This window comes from Lytechinus variegatus, chromosome 17 (assembly GCF_018143015.1).
Source record: "Lytechinus variegatus isolate NC3 chromosome 17, Lvar_3.0, whole genome shotgun sequence".
In the NCBI taxonomy this organism is placed as follows: Eukaryota; Metazoa; Echinodermata; class Echinoidea; order Temnopleuroida; family Toxopneustidae; genus Lytechinus; species Lytechinus variegatus.
Genome location: NC_054756.1, coordinates 30,228,964 through 30,246,458, shown reverse-complemented (window position 1 = coordinate 30,246,458; position 17,495 = coordinate 30,228,964). Strand labels below are relative to the sequence as shown.

The following is a 17,495-nucleotide window of genomic DNA, read 5'->3' as shown; positions in this document are numbered from 1 at the left end:
CACCTTGAAGTTCGGGTAGTTGGAGCGTAGTGTAGCGGTAGTGAAGTGGAGTAGAGGCTACGCTATCATCACTTGAGGTAGCCCTAGGCTAGCTAACTCATGAAGGATTTTACTGCATTGGCATCTCTGGATTCATTCATTTGAAGTTGTGCTTTACCTGTCTGGACTCTGAAGCAGTCAAAATTTATATCTACATCCCTTCAAATAAATACCTACTCATTATCCAAGCAATTTTTTTTAAGCTGCACTTAGTAACTTTTTAAAATATTTTAAAATGGCACTGTACATACACCACACCAGACCTGCCTGCCAAATTAGTCGGTGGACTGTAGACTTACCGTAAGTAAATTAATGGACTATAAATCGCACCTGTGGATTAACTGCACCCCCAACGTTGGACTTACATGTATCACCAAAAAAAAAAAAAACAATCATCACACTCAATCTCTAAATCCTTATCACATTTACATGCATATTTGAGTAACCAAGAAACAAACAAGTGGAATGCCTCTGGCCGTCTCACCTGCATCACGCGATTCAACATAGCAGCAGTGCTGACTTTGAAAACTACTATAACTCGCACAAGATGTTCAGTGCTACTTGGTTACTCGTATTTCCATGTTTTATGAACTACATGTAGACCAATACACTTTACAGAGATAGGATGGTAATTCAACAATTACCCCCAATGTGGCCAAAGTTCATTGACCTCACAATTTTTCATGTGACCTGAAACTTGCACAGGATATGCAGTGACACTTGATTACTCTTATGTCCAAGTTTCAAAAGTCAGATCATTAAACTTGCGAAGTTATGATGGTAATTCAACAGATACCCCCATTATGGCCAAAGTTCATTGACCTTTGACCTTGGTCATGTGACCTAAAATGCGCACAGGATGTTCAGTGATACTTGATTACTCTTATGTCCAAGTTTTATGAACTAGACCAACATACTTTTAAAGTTATGATGGTAATTCAACAAATACCCCCAATTCAGCCAAAGTTCATTGACCCTAAATGACCTTTGACCTTGATCATGTGACCTGAAACTTGCACAGCATGTTTAGTGATACTTGATTACTATTATGTTGAAGTTTCATGAATCAGATCCAAAAACTTTTTAAGTTTTCATTGTAATTCAACAGATACCCCCAAATCGGCAAAAGTTCATTGACCCTAAATGACCTTTGACCTTGGTCATGTGACGTGAAACTCATGCAGGATGTTTGGTGATACTTGATTAACCTTATGTCCAAGTTTAATGAACTAGGTCCATATATTTTCTAAGTTATGAGGGCAATTCCACAGGTTGGTGGACATGAGCTTAAAAATTCAAATTCAATATTTTCTTGAATTTTCATACATGATAGTTTCAGGAACAAGAAATAAAAAGTTTATTTTCATATGCATACTTTGGAAAAAATGGTCAAAAGTTGTGTCTTCCATTCTGTACCAAAATACAAGAAAAATAGTGAAAAATTAAATATGCCTTATTACCATTTTGTTATTGCAACAACATACCACTTTATATTTCTGAAGTTTAGAAGAGTCAAATTACTTAAAATTCTCTTCCTTCAAACAATCTTTGACACAGTGATGACTATCAAAATCATTAAAAAGTACAATTTTTTTATAAAAATGATGAAGAAAAACTGTAACGTGAGTAACTTTGTAACGTGAGTAACCATCATGTACTGTGAGTAACCAGTAAAAATTATTAGGTAACATTTTCTGTGGGATGTCATGGTGAGTTGTGAAGTTATCTTTGATTAATTAAAAGCAAAATGAGGGTACACCTCTTTGATGTGACTCTTTGTTCATCAAAATATATGTGGTCATTCAATCACACAAAAAATTGAATATTAGTAGAAGTATTCACAATGGGAGAGTGCATTAGTAAGACTTGGTTTCGATTAACCAATCTTTAAAGAGTGTTTGAACAACACACTGAATGCCCTTACCTGTAACCCTATCTACGCCGGGGTATTTTTGGAGTTGATATGGCCCGAGGGGAGGGGGGGTACGGTGCCTCCCAGGCCCCCCTTGAGATCTCGGCCATTGGCCGCACGATTACGCCGAAAATTTGCGCGCAGGTTGTCTTGGACATAATCTACAATACTATACAGTAATTTATTTCATGCAAATAGGTATTAAGCTTTTTCGGTATTGATATTTTCAATACCGGTATTACTAATAGCTTCAATACCGGTATACCGACTAATACCGACTAAATTCCTAATTTATTGTGCAAACAGTGACCAATGTTTGTTTAGCCCTGATATGGCCTCTGATAAAGAGGAGATGCTTGTGGTCAGCTGAGGAATGCTCAGCATGGTCCATTCTCATTGACAAAAACTTTCTCTTTCTTTACCAAAAGTTATACGATCATGCTCTCTCCCCAACAAGAGCTGTGAATTACCTGTGCATGTGTGCAAAATTATCTCAGCAAGCACATGGTACAAAATCAATAAGTCAAGTTGCCAAATGCTACACCGCACAAACTCACTGCTACTTACTTTGCTCAACGTGCATGACGTGTGTACATGCCCTAACTTCCAAGCACCAAAATTCCCTGCTAAAACTTCAAGGATATATGCGTGATTTTGCCTTCACCGATCTGGCCCCACTCATTCACATTCAGATTCGCCCCTTTTGTTTACCACTCACATCAACACGTGTTCGTCGAAGGTTCAAAGTTTGTTGACCTCAAATTTTGACGTCTCGTAAATAACTTTTCTTATAAATGTCCATTGTGTTGAACCCCCCCCCCCCCTCTATTGTGAATCTCCACGTTGTCTACAAGTAACCCCCCAAACTTCCTATACCTTGGCTGCCTCTTTCTCACTAATTTTTCTTGCTTTTGTTTTTCTTTATCTCCCCAGCCCCTTAATTCATCACTCTCTCTTTCCCATCGGCCCATTCTCTCCCCGTCACCACCCCTCTCTTACCACGAACAATCAACATCCTCCTCTTCTCCGAATCTCGATCTTCCCCTCTTTTTTTGTCAATTTCATCTTTCACACATGCCAAATTTTAGATGATCAAAATCTTATCACGCCACGAGACCATCATAAATTTAAATTACAATCAATCCAATAGTTTATTTTATTTTATTCATGACCGCACAGGCACAAAACGGATACAACACCCATCACAAATCACACAAATATTCTCAGCCACTTTCTTCCATTTACGATCACTTCACAGATCAAAATAAACAAAGAGGGATGGCGTAACATTTTTTTCCTGTTAATGTTATCAACATTTTCTGTCTCTTTTTTATTTTCATATTTAATTTATTTATTCATTAATGTATTATTTCTTTATGTATGTATTTATTTTTTTTTTGGGGGGGGGTCAGACGATTTTTGTAGCAGGCTTATAGTGTAAAAGTAAACTTGTCATAATTGAAACAAGTCAAGAGCAGTCCAGAAAAAAACATTGCATAAAGAAAAAAAAGTGTTAATCCCTGTGAGTCTGTCAATGCACAGCACCCCCCCCCCAAAAAAAAAAAAAACTCAGTGGACATTCCCATTGATACAAGTTAAGAGCAGTCCGAGAAAAAAAAACTTGCATAAAGAAAAAACAAGTGTTAATCCCTGTGGTTTGTCTGTCAACGCCCCAAGCCAAGGTAGATACTTTGTTGAAGCCCGCAATACACCACGTGGTCAAAAGGCAGGCTAGGGAGTGTTTCAAAGAGTTTTGTCAGTGATTTTGTTTGTGTAGAGGGATGTTACAAGCTAGGAAACCCTCGCATGTGATTGGCGGAAAGCAAATCTGTTGTTGAAACCACTGAAAAAAACTCTTCATGAAATGCTCTCCGTCTCGGTCGACTTCGTTGTTTACTGTAGCTGTGTACACGAGTGCATGGAGCTGAGCTGACATGCACATCAGTAGCGGTGGGGCCGAGGCCTCATGCAGCGGCTAACGGAGCTCAGACAGTAGTTAAGGGGCGATGCATTCATTTCGAGGTTAGATTATTGGATTCTGATTTCATTAAATACATTGAGAGAGCCAAAGAACTTATTGTTTTGGCTTAATTTTACTGTAAAAATACCCATAAACGACAATACAGAAGAAAATACCGGTATGATATTTTCAACTTCTGGTATGACGGTATTTCGGTATTGAAATTTCAACGGCGGTATCCATACCGGTATGACTTTCATACCGAACGGTATTACTAATACCGGTATATCGAAAAAGCTTAATAGGTATTAAGCGATTATGCTAATTTATGCATAATTAGTATGCGAAATCATACTTTTCCCTCCTACTCCCTAATAAAGCTCCAATTGTTCCAATTTTGGGTATAAAATTTCTTTTTGATGTTACTAGCAATGAATTTTACACACATTATTTAATTTTTAATGACATGTGAGTTGTTAACCATACATGGACAAAATGTAACGTGAGTAACCATATTATCTGCACCCCAAGTAAAAACCATGTGTTCTTTATCTTTTTAATATAAATATCCAAAGTTTGTCTCCCTAATATACTTCTTTGAAATGGATATTATCACCTTTCATAAAAGCCTTGTATGAGGAGACTTTTCACTTATGTCGTCTTTTCTTTTATGCATGTCCAAATCATGTAATGTGAGTAACCGACACATTCCAAAGATTTGCCAGGAGCATAATAAAATTTCCCAAGTTTTGTTTTTATACAAAGGATAGTCAGACTGTGTACTTTGTTGTGATAAGGAGATGTTTAGTTCCTATCACTAATAATGGGAGTTACAGCTCCAAGTATGAGTCAAGGTGTCTCCAAATGTAACGTGAGTAACCGTGGAATAGCCCATGATGACATTTCAAAAACTTAACCTCAGGTTAAGATTTTGATGTTGATTCCCCCAACATGGTCTAAGTTCATTGACCCTAAATGACCTTTGACCTTGGTCATGTGACATGAAACTCTAATTGGATATTCAGTAATACTTGATTATCCTTATGGCCAAGTTTCATGAACTAGGTCCATATACTTTCCAAGTTATGATGTCATTTCAAAAACTTAACCTCAGGTTAAGATTTGATGTTGACGCCACCACCGCCGCCGTCGCTGCCGTCGGAAAAGCGGCGCCTATAGTCTCACTCTGCTATGCAGGTGAGACAAAAATTAAGTTTAAGATTTCAAAAGAGTATCAAAGTATTAAAAGAGATTACCAGTATACGGAAATCTGCTGTTCTTGATCAATTCATCTATTGGTTCCGACATTACACTCACCTCACAGTGTTACACACACACACAGCACTACCTTTCTTGTACATTGCAAAGTACAATACAATGAATCACATCACGATACCATCAAATTATGCTACTGTGTCTTTCCCGGCATAGGAGAGGAAGAGACATTCACATTTCACATTTCCAACCTCACCCTCACTTTCAGAAATTTGTCTAGTATTCAATGTCTTAGCATGCATTTTGGATATATAGGATTACAGGAAGGTTCAAGAAAAAAAGATATTGGCATTTTTTTCAGCGTTTTTTTACATCTTTGTGCCGCCTCTCTGGTGTGGTGGTATCTTATGAAAAGCAAATAGGAAAGAAAAAATAAGCTGGCACGCGGGCAGTAATTTTGTAACGGAACTTGGGGGGGATAAAATGAATAGGGCCAGCTTAAAGGACAAGTCCACCCCAACAAAAACTTGATTTGAATAAATAGAGAAAAATTCAACAAGCATAACACAGAAAATTTCATCAAAATCGGATGTTAAATAAGAAAGTTATGGCATTTTAAAGTTTCGCTTATTTTCAACAAAATAGTTATATGAACGAGCCAGTTACATCCAAATGAGAGAGTTGATGACATCACTCACTCACTATTTCTTTTGTATTTTATTATATGAAATATGAAATATCTTTATTTTCTCGTCATTGTCATGTGAAATGAAGTTTCATTCCTCCCTGAACACGTGGAATTCCATTATTTCAACATTTTGTGCTTCAAGCAATGAGGTCCTAATCATCAAATTCGTAAAAATTTAAATATTGTATAATTCAAACAATAAAAAACAAACGAAATAGTGAGTGACTGATGTCATTGACTGTCTCATTTGGATGTAACTGGCTCGTTCATATAACTATTTTGTTGAAAATAAGCAAAACTTTGAAATGTCATAACTTTCTTATTTTACATCCGATTTTGATGAAATTTTCAGCATTGTGCTTGTCTGATTTTCTCTATTGATTTAAATCAACATTTTTCTGAGGTGGACTTGACCTTTAAGTTGCACTATAATTACAACGCAAGCTTACTCTCGCTCAGCTGTGACAGAATACTACCGAGTATGCTTGGCGTCTGTTTGAACTTTGCCAGGGAACTTCGCGGCTTTGAATCAATGACTTAAACGGATAGTCCGGGCTGAAAATATTTATCTAAATAAATAGAGTAAAATTCATAGAGCAAAATGCTGAAAATTTCATCAAAATCGGATATCAAATATCAAAGTTATTGAATTTTAAAGTTTATCAATATTTTGTGAAAACAGTTATGTGCACATCGTCATGAATATTCATTAGGTGGGCTGATGATGTCACATCCCCACTTTCCTTTTTCTTATGTTATTATTTTTCATTTTTTCATATGTGTAAATGATGTGTACCTGAATTATGATGAAAGAAGTTGTGGCAATAAATAACTATTGGGTCATTCCATGCCAATTCACCCAATGAAAGTACAATTTTGCACCCGACCCTCTCGGAATTCGTTGTAAATTGGTATACATAAAATTCACCATGGCCCAAGCACAAAACAAAAAAAAATAGTCAAATCGGTCCATCGGTTCTCGCGCTACAGCCCGCCCTTTTCTCCTTGTTTTGACAAAAATGGGTGTGACCTTCAACTTTCAATGGCCATTGTGTCGTAACGTGTTGACCAATTTTCACGAAACTGGTACCATTTAATAGGAAATTCAGAGAGGAATCCAAAACATGCATCAAATAATGTATTGGAGCGATTTATAAGGTCGTGACCCTTGACCTATTCTTTGACCTTGAATTTGACCCCCGGACAAATAATATTTTGAGTTGATTTTCGTGAATGTTAATTATTTGTATGATATTGACAAAATATGTTAAAACCAATGATGATATTTTATTTCTTCACCTTTAAAAACTCTTCCAAAGATATCATGAAATTTCACTCTAGTCCCACATATTGATATTCATGTTAGTAAAGTGTTCACCAGTTACATGATTTCTTCCAATCTTTAAGTCACAGTATGCAAACACATGATAAGAAATTAAGCTCATCAGTTCACAAATGAAACATAAAACATTTATGCTCATGAATAGGTATCTGTTTAGGCATTTTTATGTTCAGCAATATATATCATATATGTATATTAGGGATCCTTAAATAAGCATATACTCGACAATTTGATGATAAAAGTACCGGGTAAACACTTTACTAAGAAGAATATATACATATATGATATATATTGCTGAACATCAAAATGCCTAAACAGATACCTACTCATGAGCATAAATGTTTAATGTTTCATTTGTGAACTGATGAGCTTAATTTCTTTTAATGTGTTTGCATACTGTAACTTAAGATTAGAAGAAATCATGTAACTTTTGAACACTTTACTAACATGAATATCAGTATGTGGGACTAGAGTGAAATTTCATGGTATCTTTGGAAGAGTTTTTAAAGGTGAAGAAATAAAATATCATCATTGGTTTTAACATATTTTGTCAATATCATACAAATAATTAACATACACGAAAATCAAGTCAAAAAATTATTTGTCCGGGGGTCAAATTCAAGGTCAAAGAATAGGTCAAGGGTCACGACCTTATAAATCGCTTCAATACATTATTTGATGCATGTTTTGGATTCCTCTCTGAATTTCCTATTAAATAGTACCACTTTCGTGAAAATTGGTCAACACGTTATGACGCAATGGCCATTGAAAGTTGAAGGTCACGCCCATTTTTGTCAAAACAAGGAGAAAAGGGCGGGCTGTAGCGCGAGAACCGACGGACCGATTTGAATAATTTTTCTGTTTTGTGCTTGGGCCATGTTGAATTTTATGTTTACCAATTTACAACGAATTCTGAGACGGTCGGGTGCAACCACTGGGTGAATCCAGATGGAATGACCCTATTGCACTTAATCAGTTGTCAATCTAATTGTTTTAGTTCTTGGTAGAAAAATTTTGAATAAACCTCATTTCATAAAATAAAATACAAAAGAACAAGTGGGGATACGACATCATCAGCCCACCTAATGAATATTCATAAAGAAATGCCTAGAAATGTTTCACCAGAGTAATGCAAATCTTCAAAATTCAATAACTTTGTTATTTGTTTTCCGATTTTGATCAAATATTCAGCATGTTGCTTTATGAATTTTACTATAATTATTGAGATATAAATATCTCCAGCCTGGACCATCCCTTTAAGAATAAAGTCGAAATTAATTTCATAAAGATAGGAGCATTTGTTAATTTTTTTATGGACAATTTTTGATTAAGATCATAATAATCGCTTCCCTTTACCCGCAGCTTATACCCCTCTTAACGACATTGCACTAAGCAGCTACACCCAGTCACGCGATGTGTTGTGAACTGGCAGACGTCTACGGTATGGCAGGGCGTCCAAACTTTGCATGTGTCCATACTTCGAGGTCGGTCATTATCTAAAAAACTAGCCAATATCCTTAAAATCTGACATCAACGTCGCCATCTTGTTTTCTATTGTTAATCCCGAGCATTACGCGATGCACAAGTCAGTAACGTACTTTGGAGAAGAATAATAGGAAACAAGATGGCGGCGTAAACATCGGCAAGTCTCTTCCGTCTTTTCATAATATTTTTCTCATTTTTTTTAATGAAGTTTTGTTTAAAGGGGAATGAAAGCTTTGGAACAAATGGGCTGAAGTCGAAACAGAAAAATCAAAGAATAAGAACACAGAAAGTTTGAGAAAAATCTGACAAATAATGAGAAAGTTATGAGCGTTTGAATATTGCAATCACTAATGCTATGGAGATCCTCCTATTGGCAATGTGATCTGTTTTTCACACAAGCTATCTTTTTCCAAAGGTTTCATTCTCTTTTAAAAATAAAATTGATATGATCATAGAAATGTCAGAAATGAAGTTGTATCCCATGTACATAATTTTGGGCTAGATCTTTTAGAAGTAAAAATCTCTGGGGCGGAAGTTTCAGGTTTTTGGGTGGTACGTGCAGATGAATGGGAAGGAATTCCTGACTTCGTTAAGAGTCAGCATATGTTATTAAACGATTTTTACTCTCTAGAACTCAAGACCTCCTGGCTATGTGGAAGAAGATTGAGCTTGGACGAAAGCTAGACCTGGAAACTTGGATGCAGCTTTCTGCATTTTTCCAGTACATTCGGTAATGAGGTAATAAGGTAATGTTGGAAATAGACTTGTTTTTTTTTAATCAGGCCGAGTCTGGCTCATACATGTACCTATTACCACCGTAGATAAACCGCACCCCCCAACTTTTGCTTCCATCCCGCCAAGAAAAAGGTGCGGTTAATATCCGTTACTTACCGTACGGTACAGACTGTCAGAAGAAGAGAAAAAGTAGATCTGACTAAAGACGTAAAGTAAAGTCTAGACTTTCTAAAGACTAACCCAGGGAGTGCCGGCCTGCGAAACGGGCCGGTGCCGAAGAGCTCACCGTGTACTTACCCATACTCACAGGACTAGGGTAGATTATGGTCAAAATATCTAGCAAAATAAATTGTGAAAACAGAAATTATGCACTTACCACGATATGGATGAAAGTCTATCGTGTGGCAGTATCCTGACATCGAGGCGAAGACTAAAACCTCAAAAAAACGAAAAGTTCGGTCACGATACCTCTCCTAATTCTTTCAAAATTCATAACAAAATGGCCGATCGAGACTGGGGAAGGAGAGAACTTTTCATTTTTTTGAGGTTCCAGTCTGTGCCTCGATGTCAGGATACTGCCACAAGATAGACCTTCATCCATATAATCGTGTATAAACTATAATCATGGTAAGGTAAGTGCATAAATTCTGTTTTCACAGTTAGATATTTTGACCATAATCTACCCTAGTCCTGTGAGTATGGGTAAATACACGGTGAGCTCCTGGGCACCGCCCCACTCCGCGGGCCAGCGCTCCCTGGGTTAACTATTGAAAGACATAACGATTAACGTTAGGGCCTCTACAGCAGTCAGCATATTTCATTATTTGATTCATCAGCAGAGCTACCAATGCCAAGTACCAAGTCTCACGCATTATGCGTGAGACTCAAGCATTTTGGACTCTTGTTCATCCCCTCAAATCTCTGTCTCATGCAACTATCACAGCCTATCCCCATATACATTGTACACAATGTCTGTGATCTCACTCAGATTCACAGAAAATCTCACGCATATAGGCCCCTAGGCCTAGCTGGTCTTTGAGTTTGAACTTGGCATCTCTGCATCAGGTATTCCAGCAATCCAGGTAATCAAATTATTTAGGAAAATATTGGCCCCAAAATATTCTCTTTCAAGCCATATTTAATGATTGTGCATTCATGACATATCTTCCCTAAGTTAAAGGTTGGATTCGTTAGGTGTCAAGGTATGACATTGGTATGGTCAGTTCCCCCATGTCTGCGCGGTCTCCCAAGTCTGCGCACCCGCGCATCTGCGCGATTTTAGTTACAGAAGATACGCAACGAGCACAAACTTCACACATGCACTACATAGACAGGTATTCATAAAAAAATCCGACTCAAAATGGTGGAAAAATAACAAATTCAGGGCATTTCATGTGACGGCCTAAAAATGCAGCCTTTGTCATCAAAATCCCCGAATCGTGTGCAAAGTGAATGAGTGCGCAGACATGGGGTACCATTTTTTTTTCAATCTGAAAATGACTGCCCGAGTTTTTTTTCAAGAAAATCTTATATTTCCTTTCACTTTTTAATGAGAAATTTGGTAACTTTAATTTTAATAATATGAGGAACACTATTAACCAAAAGATTTTGTGAAAATCAGAAGAAATTTATGTTAAATCTTAACTCAAATTGTTAGGTGCGCAGACTTGGGGCCCACCATCAACATTATTATTGGAGAAACTGAACCGGACCTGGCGAGCTCCCGACCACAACCAGCGCCAGGCAGATGTCTGTCAATTGTCATGGATGTGTGGATTGACGTTACCAAAAAAAGTTTACCTTCCGTTAACAGTCGTGTGGCATGCACAAATGACGCATCTAAACAGTCCTTCTCTTCCATAAGTTCCTTGAGAGTTTCATTTTCATCAGCTTTGATATCCATGCCTTCCATTTTGAGAGAAAAAGGTGGTGAATTAGGTGAGTTTTCGCGGTTGTCAGTCGTAAGTACCCTGGGCGGTAGGCTCGACCCACAATTCTTATGAAAAAATTATTGACAATTATTTGCCCATCAAAATTAAGCCTATTATTTCAAATAGAATATAAATAATTCAATATGTAATTAATAACTGAATACTTTTTATATTCTATAATTTTAAAACAATAAAATACTCATATACAATTGTGCGAATCACTGATTCACGAGGCGTTCTCTCATACTACTTATTATGTACATTACGATCACTGAACTTATTAACTGGAAATACGACGATCAGCCATCATTCAGCAGAAAAAGTTCGGCTGTTTCAAAACTCTGCATGCTCCGTGTATTTTCTTACCCCGCAAACAGTATCAATCAAAAAGTAACACGATGAAGGCAGGGCTAGGGCTCTGGGAACGATTATCAAACTGAATTTAAGTTGGGTGCAGATATATGTGATTCTTTCTTTCTTCCTTCATTCTTCCTTTCCTTTTTTTTCCCTTCTAAACCTGCATTAGCCCAATTATGTCTTCAAATATGTCACTTTTATTTATTTGTTGAACTGTATTTTAATGTTAGTGTTCTTTTTTAGCACCAGCTATATGAGGAGAGTCTTTTAACAGAAACTTGATTTCTTTTGATAATCCCCATGCAGGCATTAGCTGGTGTTCTTTCCTCTTTTTTTTTTTTAATTTATAATGTTGTATGATGATTATTTTCAATGTATTGAATTCGACTATTGTTATGAGTATGTGTACCTGGAAATGAAATAAAATGAAATAAATAAATAAGACGCCACAAATAACTAGAAAATATCGAGTAATTTAATAATCTTTGATAGATAAAAGTAACTCGTCTAAAATATATACATTTTGAGATAACAATCAATAATACAGAGAATTTATTATCCTATTATTGTATTCATTTATAAAGACAACTGTTTTTGAAAAAAAAAAAAGTTTATTAGTAGAAAGTACTATAGTTGCTTATTGGTATTGTAACAGTAAATTTTGCTGTACTCTTACATTTGGCTTTCCATACTTTATTGTTTACATTCAACTTGTTTATTTCCATTCCAACTCATCTCATCCTTTCCATCCTTACAATCCACATACATTGTCATTATCTCATCTTTCATTCCATCTCCACAATACATCTCACATAGCAACACAGGTTCATTGCATTTCATTCTTTCATTCAGTTTCCCCTCAGTCATATGCTTCCTGGTTTTCCTTTAGCTTTCCACTCCACATGGTCTTATTGTTTAATTCTCATTATGATTCAGTTTAACTCATGATCACCCTTCTCTATTGGTTCTTATTTTTAAATAGGGTTAGTTCATTTTATAGTTCATACCATTTTCCTTATATTTGATTGGTTGATTTCTATGATTATCCAATGTGGGTACATTGGCAGAAGATAAGATTGGAAAGTAAAGTCAGTGCTGATCTGGACTTCATCTTGTTAACTTCTAATTTATTTTGTGTACACCCTATCTTCAGTTTTATTATTTTAGTTATTAAAGGAGAGCTTAGGAGATTGATTGTACAGGAGAGCATAGGAGACTGAGTACAAACGGTCATGTTACAGTATATAACATAATTCATAACATCAACGATAGTGATTATCATTATGTTATTATTAACGGACAAGTCCACCCAAACAAAAAGTTTATTTAAAAGAGAAAAATCCACAAGCATAACAACTCTAAATTCAATAAAAATCGGATGTAAACCGAGACATCTATGATATACATGACTTTCATTAAAAAAATAAAAAAAATAATAAAATAGTGAGTGACATCACCGACTCTTTCATGTGCGTATATCATACTGAGTTGTGCATAAATGAAAATTAAGCGAAACTTTAAATAAAATGTCATTCTTATTTTACATCCGATTCTGAAGAATTTTTTATTGCTCTGTTTGTTCGATTTTCTGTATCAATTCAAATTAAGATTTTCCTGGGTGGACTTGAAGTTTAATGACCGTTTTTAACGGTCTGAATGTAAACAAATTCAGCTCGAGCATTGCGCTCGCATTAGTAATTCGATACACATCTAAGGGGTAATAATGATTAGGCCTATGCAGAACATTTTGATGCCTAAAATGGCATATTGGCATCTCATCTTGATGCTCTCAAGGTCTGCAGCAAATTAGGCCAATGTAACACTGACCACATCCCCTATCACTTCAATTCAAATAAGTAATGACATTTATCTAGTTAAATGTTCCTGTTGTTTAATTGATTTGTACCAGGGGTGGATCAAGGATATTTCGAAAAAGGGGGGGCACATTTCCCGGGAGAAATTTGACAAGCCAAAAAAATCTCCACTTTAAAAAAAGGGGGGGCACGTTTCTGTGTTGGCATTTTTGCATTACAAAGTTGAATTGTGCCTCTCAAAGGGGGGCACAGGCCGGTTGAGTAGCGTATATAAAGGGGGCAGCCTCCCTCCCTGGACCTCCCTCCCTTCCTTCCTTCCTTCCAGTGGCGTAACTACTGAAGGGGGCAGCCCCCTTCCCCCCCTCCCTCCCTCCCTTCCAGTGGCGTAACTACTGAAGGGGGCAGCCCCCCTCCCTCCCTCCCTCCCTTCCTTCCTTCCTTCCAGTGGCGTAACTACTGAAGGGGGCAGCCTCCCCCTGGCCCTCCCTCCCTTCCTTCCTTCCAGTGGCGTAACTACTGAAGGGGGCAGCCCCCGCCTCCCTCCCTCCCTTCCTTCCTTCTTTCCTTCCTTCCTTCCTTCCTTCCAGTGGCGTAACTACTGAAGCGGGCAGCCCCCCATCGGCTGGGAAAAAACGGGGGGGGGGAGAAAAAAAAAGAGAAACGCGCCCCCCCCCCCTTTTTTAAAGTGGAGATTTCAGTGGAAAAGAAGAAATTATTGCATATTATAATATGTTATTTATATTACATGTTATATAAAAGAAATATCTTTTAATAAAAAAAAGATTATGACACATAATTTGCTTAGGGCCTATATGGCCCGTATTCTGAAGTCGGGTTTAACTTAAACTTGTTGTGGTTTAAGTATGGACAGCCAATTGTTACATAAATTACTAACGGTAGAGATATCATATTTCAGCTCATTTGGCTCTCAAATCATCCATAATTGTCAAGGAAGTATATATAGATTATAGTCTTCACCATCGATGAATCAGGAGGGCACAGTAAACATAAGAACCGTACAACTTGATACTTTTGGCTTCCCATATTCAAACCACAACTTTGAACCTGAGTCTAAGTTAAACCTGACTTCAGAATACGGGCCTATTTTATTTCATGTCTCATCCCATTTTTAAGTCAATATACACCAAATATATTTCCTCGCACTTCGATTTATTATTTTATGAAGTGACATATGCTTCGATGACTACTTAAAGTGACCCCTCCCATTGGTGCCCCTCCAATGCCATGACCCACGGTACGCCATGCACTGCTTCCTTTCTTTCTTTCTTTCTTTCTTTCTGTCTTTCTTTCTTTCTTTCTTTCTTTCTTTCTTTCTTTCTTTCTTTCTTTCTTCTTCCTATCTTTCCTTTCTTTCTTTCCTTTCTTTGTTTATTTCTAACTTTCTTTCTTTCTTTCTATCTTTCCTTTCTTAATTCTTTCTTTCTTTATTTCTATCTTATTCCTTTCTTAATTCTTTCTTTCTTCTTCTTTCCCTTTATCTTTCTTCTTTATTTTTTCCCAGACGGCAGATTTTCCGACGATAACCCCCCTCCGGTCCCATAGAGGGGCCCTCATTAGCTTGTAACCTGCAGTTCTTTGATCTATTCTTTCTTCTTCTTTTTCTTCTTCAGGAGGAAAACCCCCGGGTGAGGCACTTACATTGAGGAGTGGATACCAGGCGCGACCAAAGATACGCGTTACCAGAGTTAGATTCACAATTAAGTTAGCATATTCTTGAATGTATATTGAACTTTAAAAATGAAGCCTAAGACAAATTCATTTATACCCTACAAATAAAAATCATGTAATGATTGCAAAGAATAAATTCTATCATAGCTCCTACATTATTAAGTGGTAAATACAATTTTACAGTATCTTCTTTCATGTCGAATGCTGACAATGTGAATTGAATTGAATTTATTAATAAACTTTGTTCACTTGACATGAACATTTTGTTTTTCCAATACAATGATAACATATAAAAACATAATTATAAGTTTATAACAGGGACATGCATGGTATATCAATGGTATCAGTAATAATCGCATACAGTAATACACTTTCCATTGATATTTCCAATAAGTAATTGAAGGAAAAATATGAATATATCTATATAGTCCGGGTTATAATTGAGCAAGGTGCCACACGAAAAAGGAGAAATTTTCATATAGTGCTTCTAGACCAGTTTTTTACGCTGAATATGAATATATGAGGTAACCAGGCTTTATCCTGAAAATTAACCCGTGAGGGCGCTTTATTCAAAATGGCCGCCAAATTTTCAGAACATTTGAATTTTCGTACATAGACTTTGACATAAACATTCAATTGCCACAAAATTAGTGTCATATGAAAGACAAATAAATTTCCTACAATTTGGTACCGTTTATAGGGGATAAGTAGGTCATATGGCTGAGATTTTAAGTAGAAAAGTGCATTTTTTGTCATTTTTTCCCAAAAATTGAAAATTTTGTAAATACATGATTTTACATAATTCTAAGAAAAATGAATCAATGACCTTGAAATGTTCCAGAAAACTTTATTGATATACTATTATTATGTGGATGAAATTTCAACTCTGTATCATTCTTCTTAGCAAATTTATAAGGTATCAAACTTGAATACTTCAATTTCAGAAATGTCGCTTTTTGTATGCATTTCCATTGACTAATATGTATAATGTATACTGTAGTTAAAATTAAATCAAATTATCTCCGCTCGTTAATCACTTGGATAGTTAAGAGTAGGCTTTTCTCTATCAGCTACATAAAACAAAATGTTGGCACATCAAGGCCTAACACTCTCATGGGGTGGGGAAGTTGAAGCCTCCCCCCCCCCTTTGGCTATATTATGTTGTTGTATATTGCCTATTTATTGGAAAATCACCATTTTTTGAAGCACCCATTGAGGCAAAAACAGGCATTTCTACTACAGTACAGCCACTTTGATTGCCTTGAAACCACTTTGAGAGGAAAAAGTAGGCTTTAATTGTTCTACCAGCTACATCCAAACAAGTGGCACACTGAAGCATACCCCTCTTAGGGGGGGGAGCTTTTGCTTAATAGTGCATATTTCTTTGAAAATTCATAATTTGGACCCAACATTGAGGCCAAAGAGCGTTTGTGCTTTGTTGCACACCCCATTTTATTGATTTGAAACCACTTAGGATAGAGTAGACTTCGTTCTTCCAGCTTCATATAAATAAGCACTGGCACATCGAACCCTAGCCCTCTCAGGGGTTGTCTAAGTAACCCCCCCCCCCCCCCCTCTATATCATGTATATTGCCGATTTATTGGATATTTCACCATTTTGTATCACTCATTGAGGCAAAAGCGCATTCCTACTATATAGTACAGCCAATTTTATTTTCTTGCAATGACTTGGAGAAGAAAGAGTAGGCTTTGATCTATTAGCTCCATATAAAGAAGTGTTGGCAAATCGAAGCCTATCTCCTTCAGGTGGCTTTTGAAGTTACCCAACTAATTTTCATTATTTGGCTATTTGTTGAAAAGTCACCATTTAAAGCCCCCATTGAAGCAAAAAGGTGTCTTTGATATATAGTTCTGCAACTTTTATTGCCTTGAAACCACTTAGAAAGAAAAGAATAGGCTTTGCTCTATCGGCTACATAATTTTGTGCTGGCAAATAAAAGCCTGACCCTTCTGGTGGCTGTCGAAATCAGCCCCCTCACGCCTTTGCGTCATTGCCTATTTATTGGAAATTCACCATTTTTGAGCCCCCATTGAGGTAAAAAGGCATCTCTGATAAATAGTACTGCCACTTTTATTGCCTTGAAACCAATTAAGGAAGAAACAACATGCTTTGCTCTATAAAGAAATGCTGGCACATTGAAGCTTACCCATCTGGGCGGCTGTCAAATCACCCCACCTCTCTTGCATTATTGCCTAATTATTTGAAAATTCACAAGTTTTGAGCCCCATTGAGGCAATACGCACTTCTGCTGTATAAAACACACTATTTCTCTTTCTTGAAACCACTTGGAGAGTAAAGAAAAGGTT

General features: G+C 36.7%; 1 protein-coding gene across 2 annotated transcripts in view; it reads right to left on the bottom strand.

The window, feature by feature from the left end:
- Positions 1-11,382, bottom strand: part of LOC121430793 (KH domain-containing, RNA-binding, signal transduction-associated protein 2-like) — a 33,294-nt gene extending 21,912 nt beyond the window's left edge. Inside the window, exon 1 of one of the 2 annotated variants that reach the window (XM_041628193.1) lies at positions 11,177-11,382. In XM_041628193.1, coding sequence (XP_041484127.1) covers positions 11,177-11,288 — 112 coding nt within the window. In that variant the 5' untranslated portion in view covers positions 11,289-11,382. The remainder of the gene's footprint in view (positions 1-11,176) is intronic. The other variant, XM_041628195.1, reaches the window with a different exon arrangement.
- Positions 11,383-17,495: the final 6,113 nt, after the last annotated feature.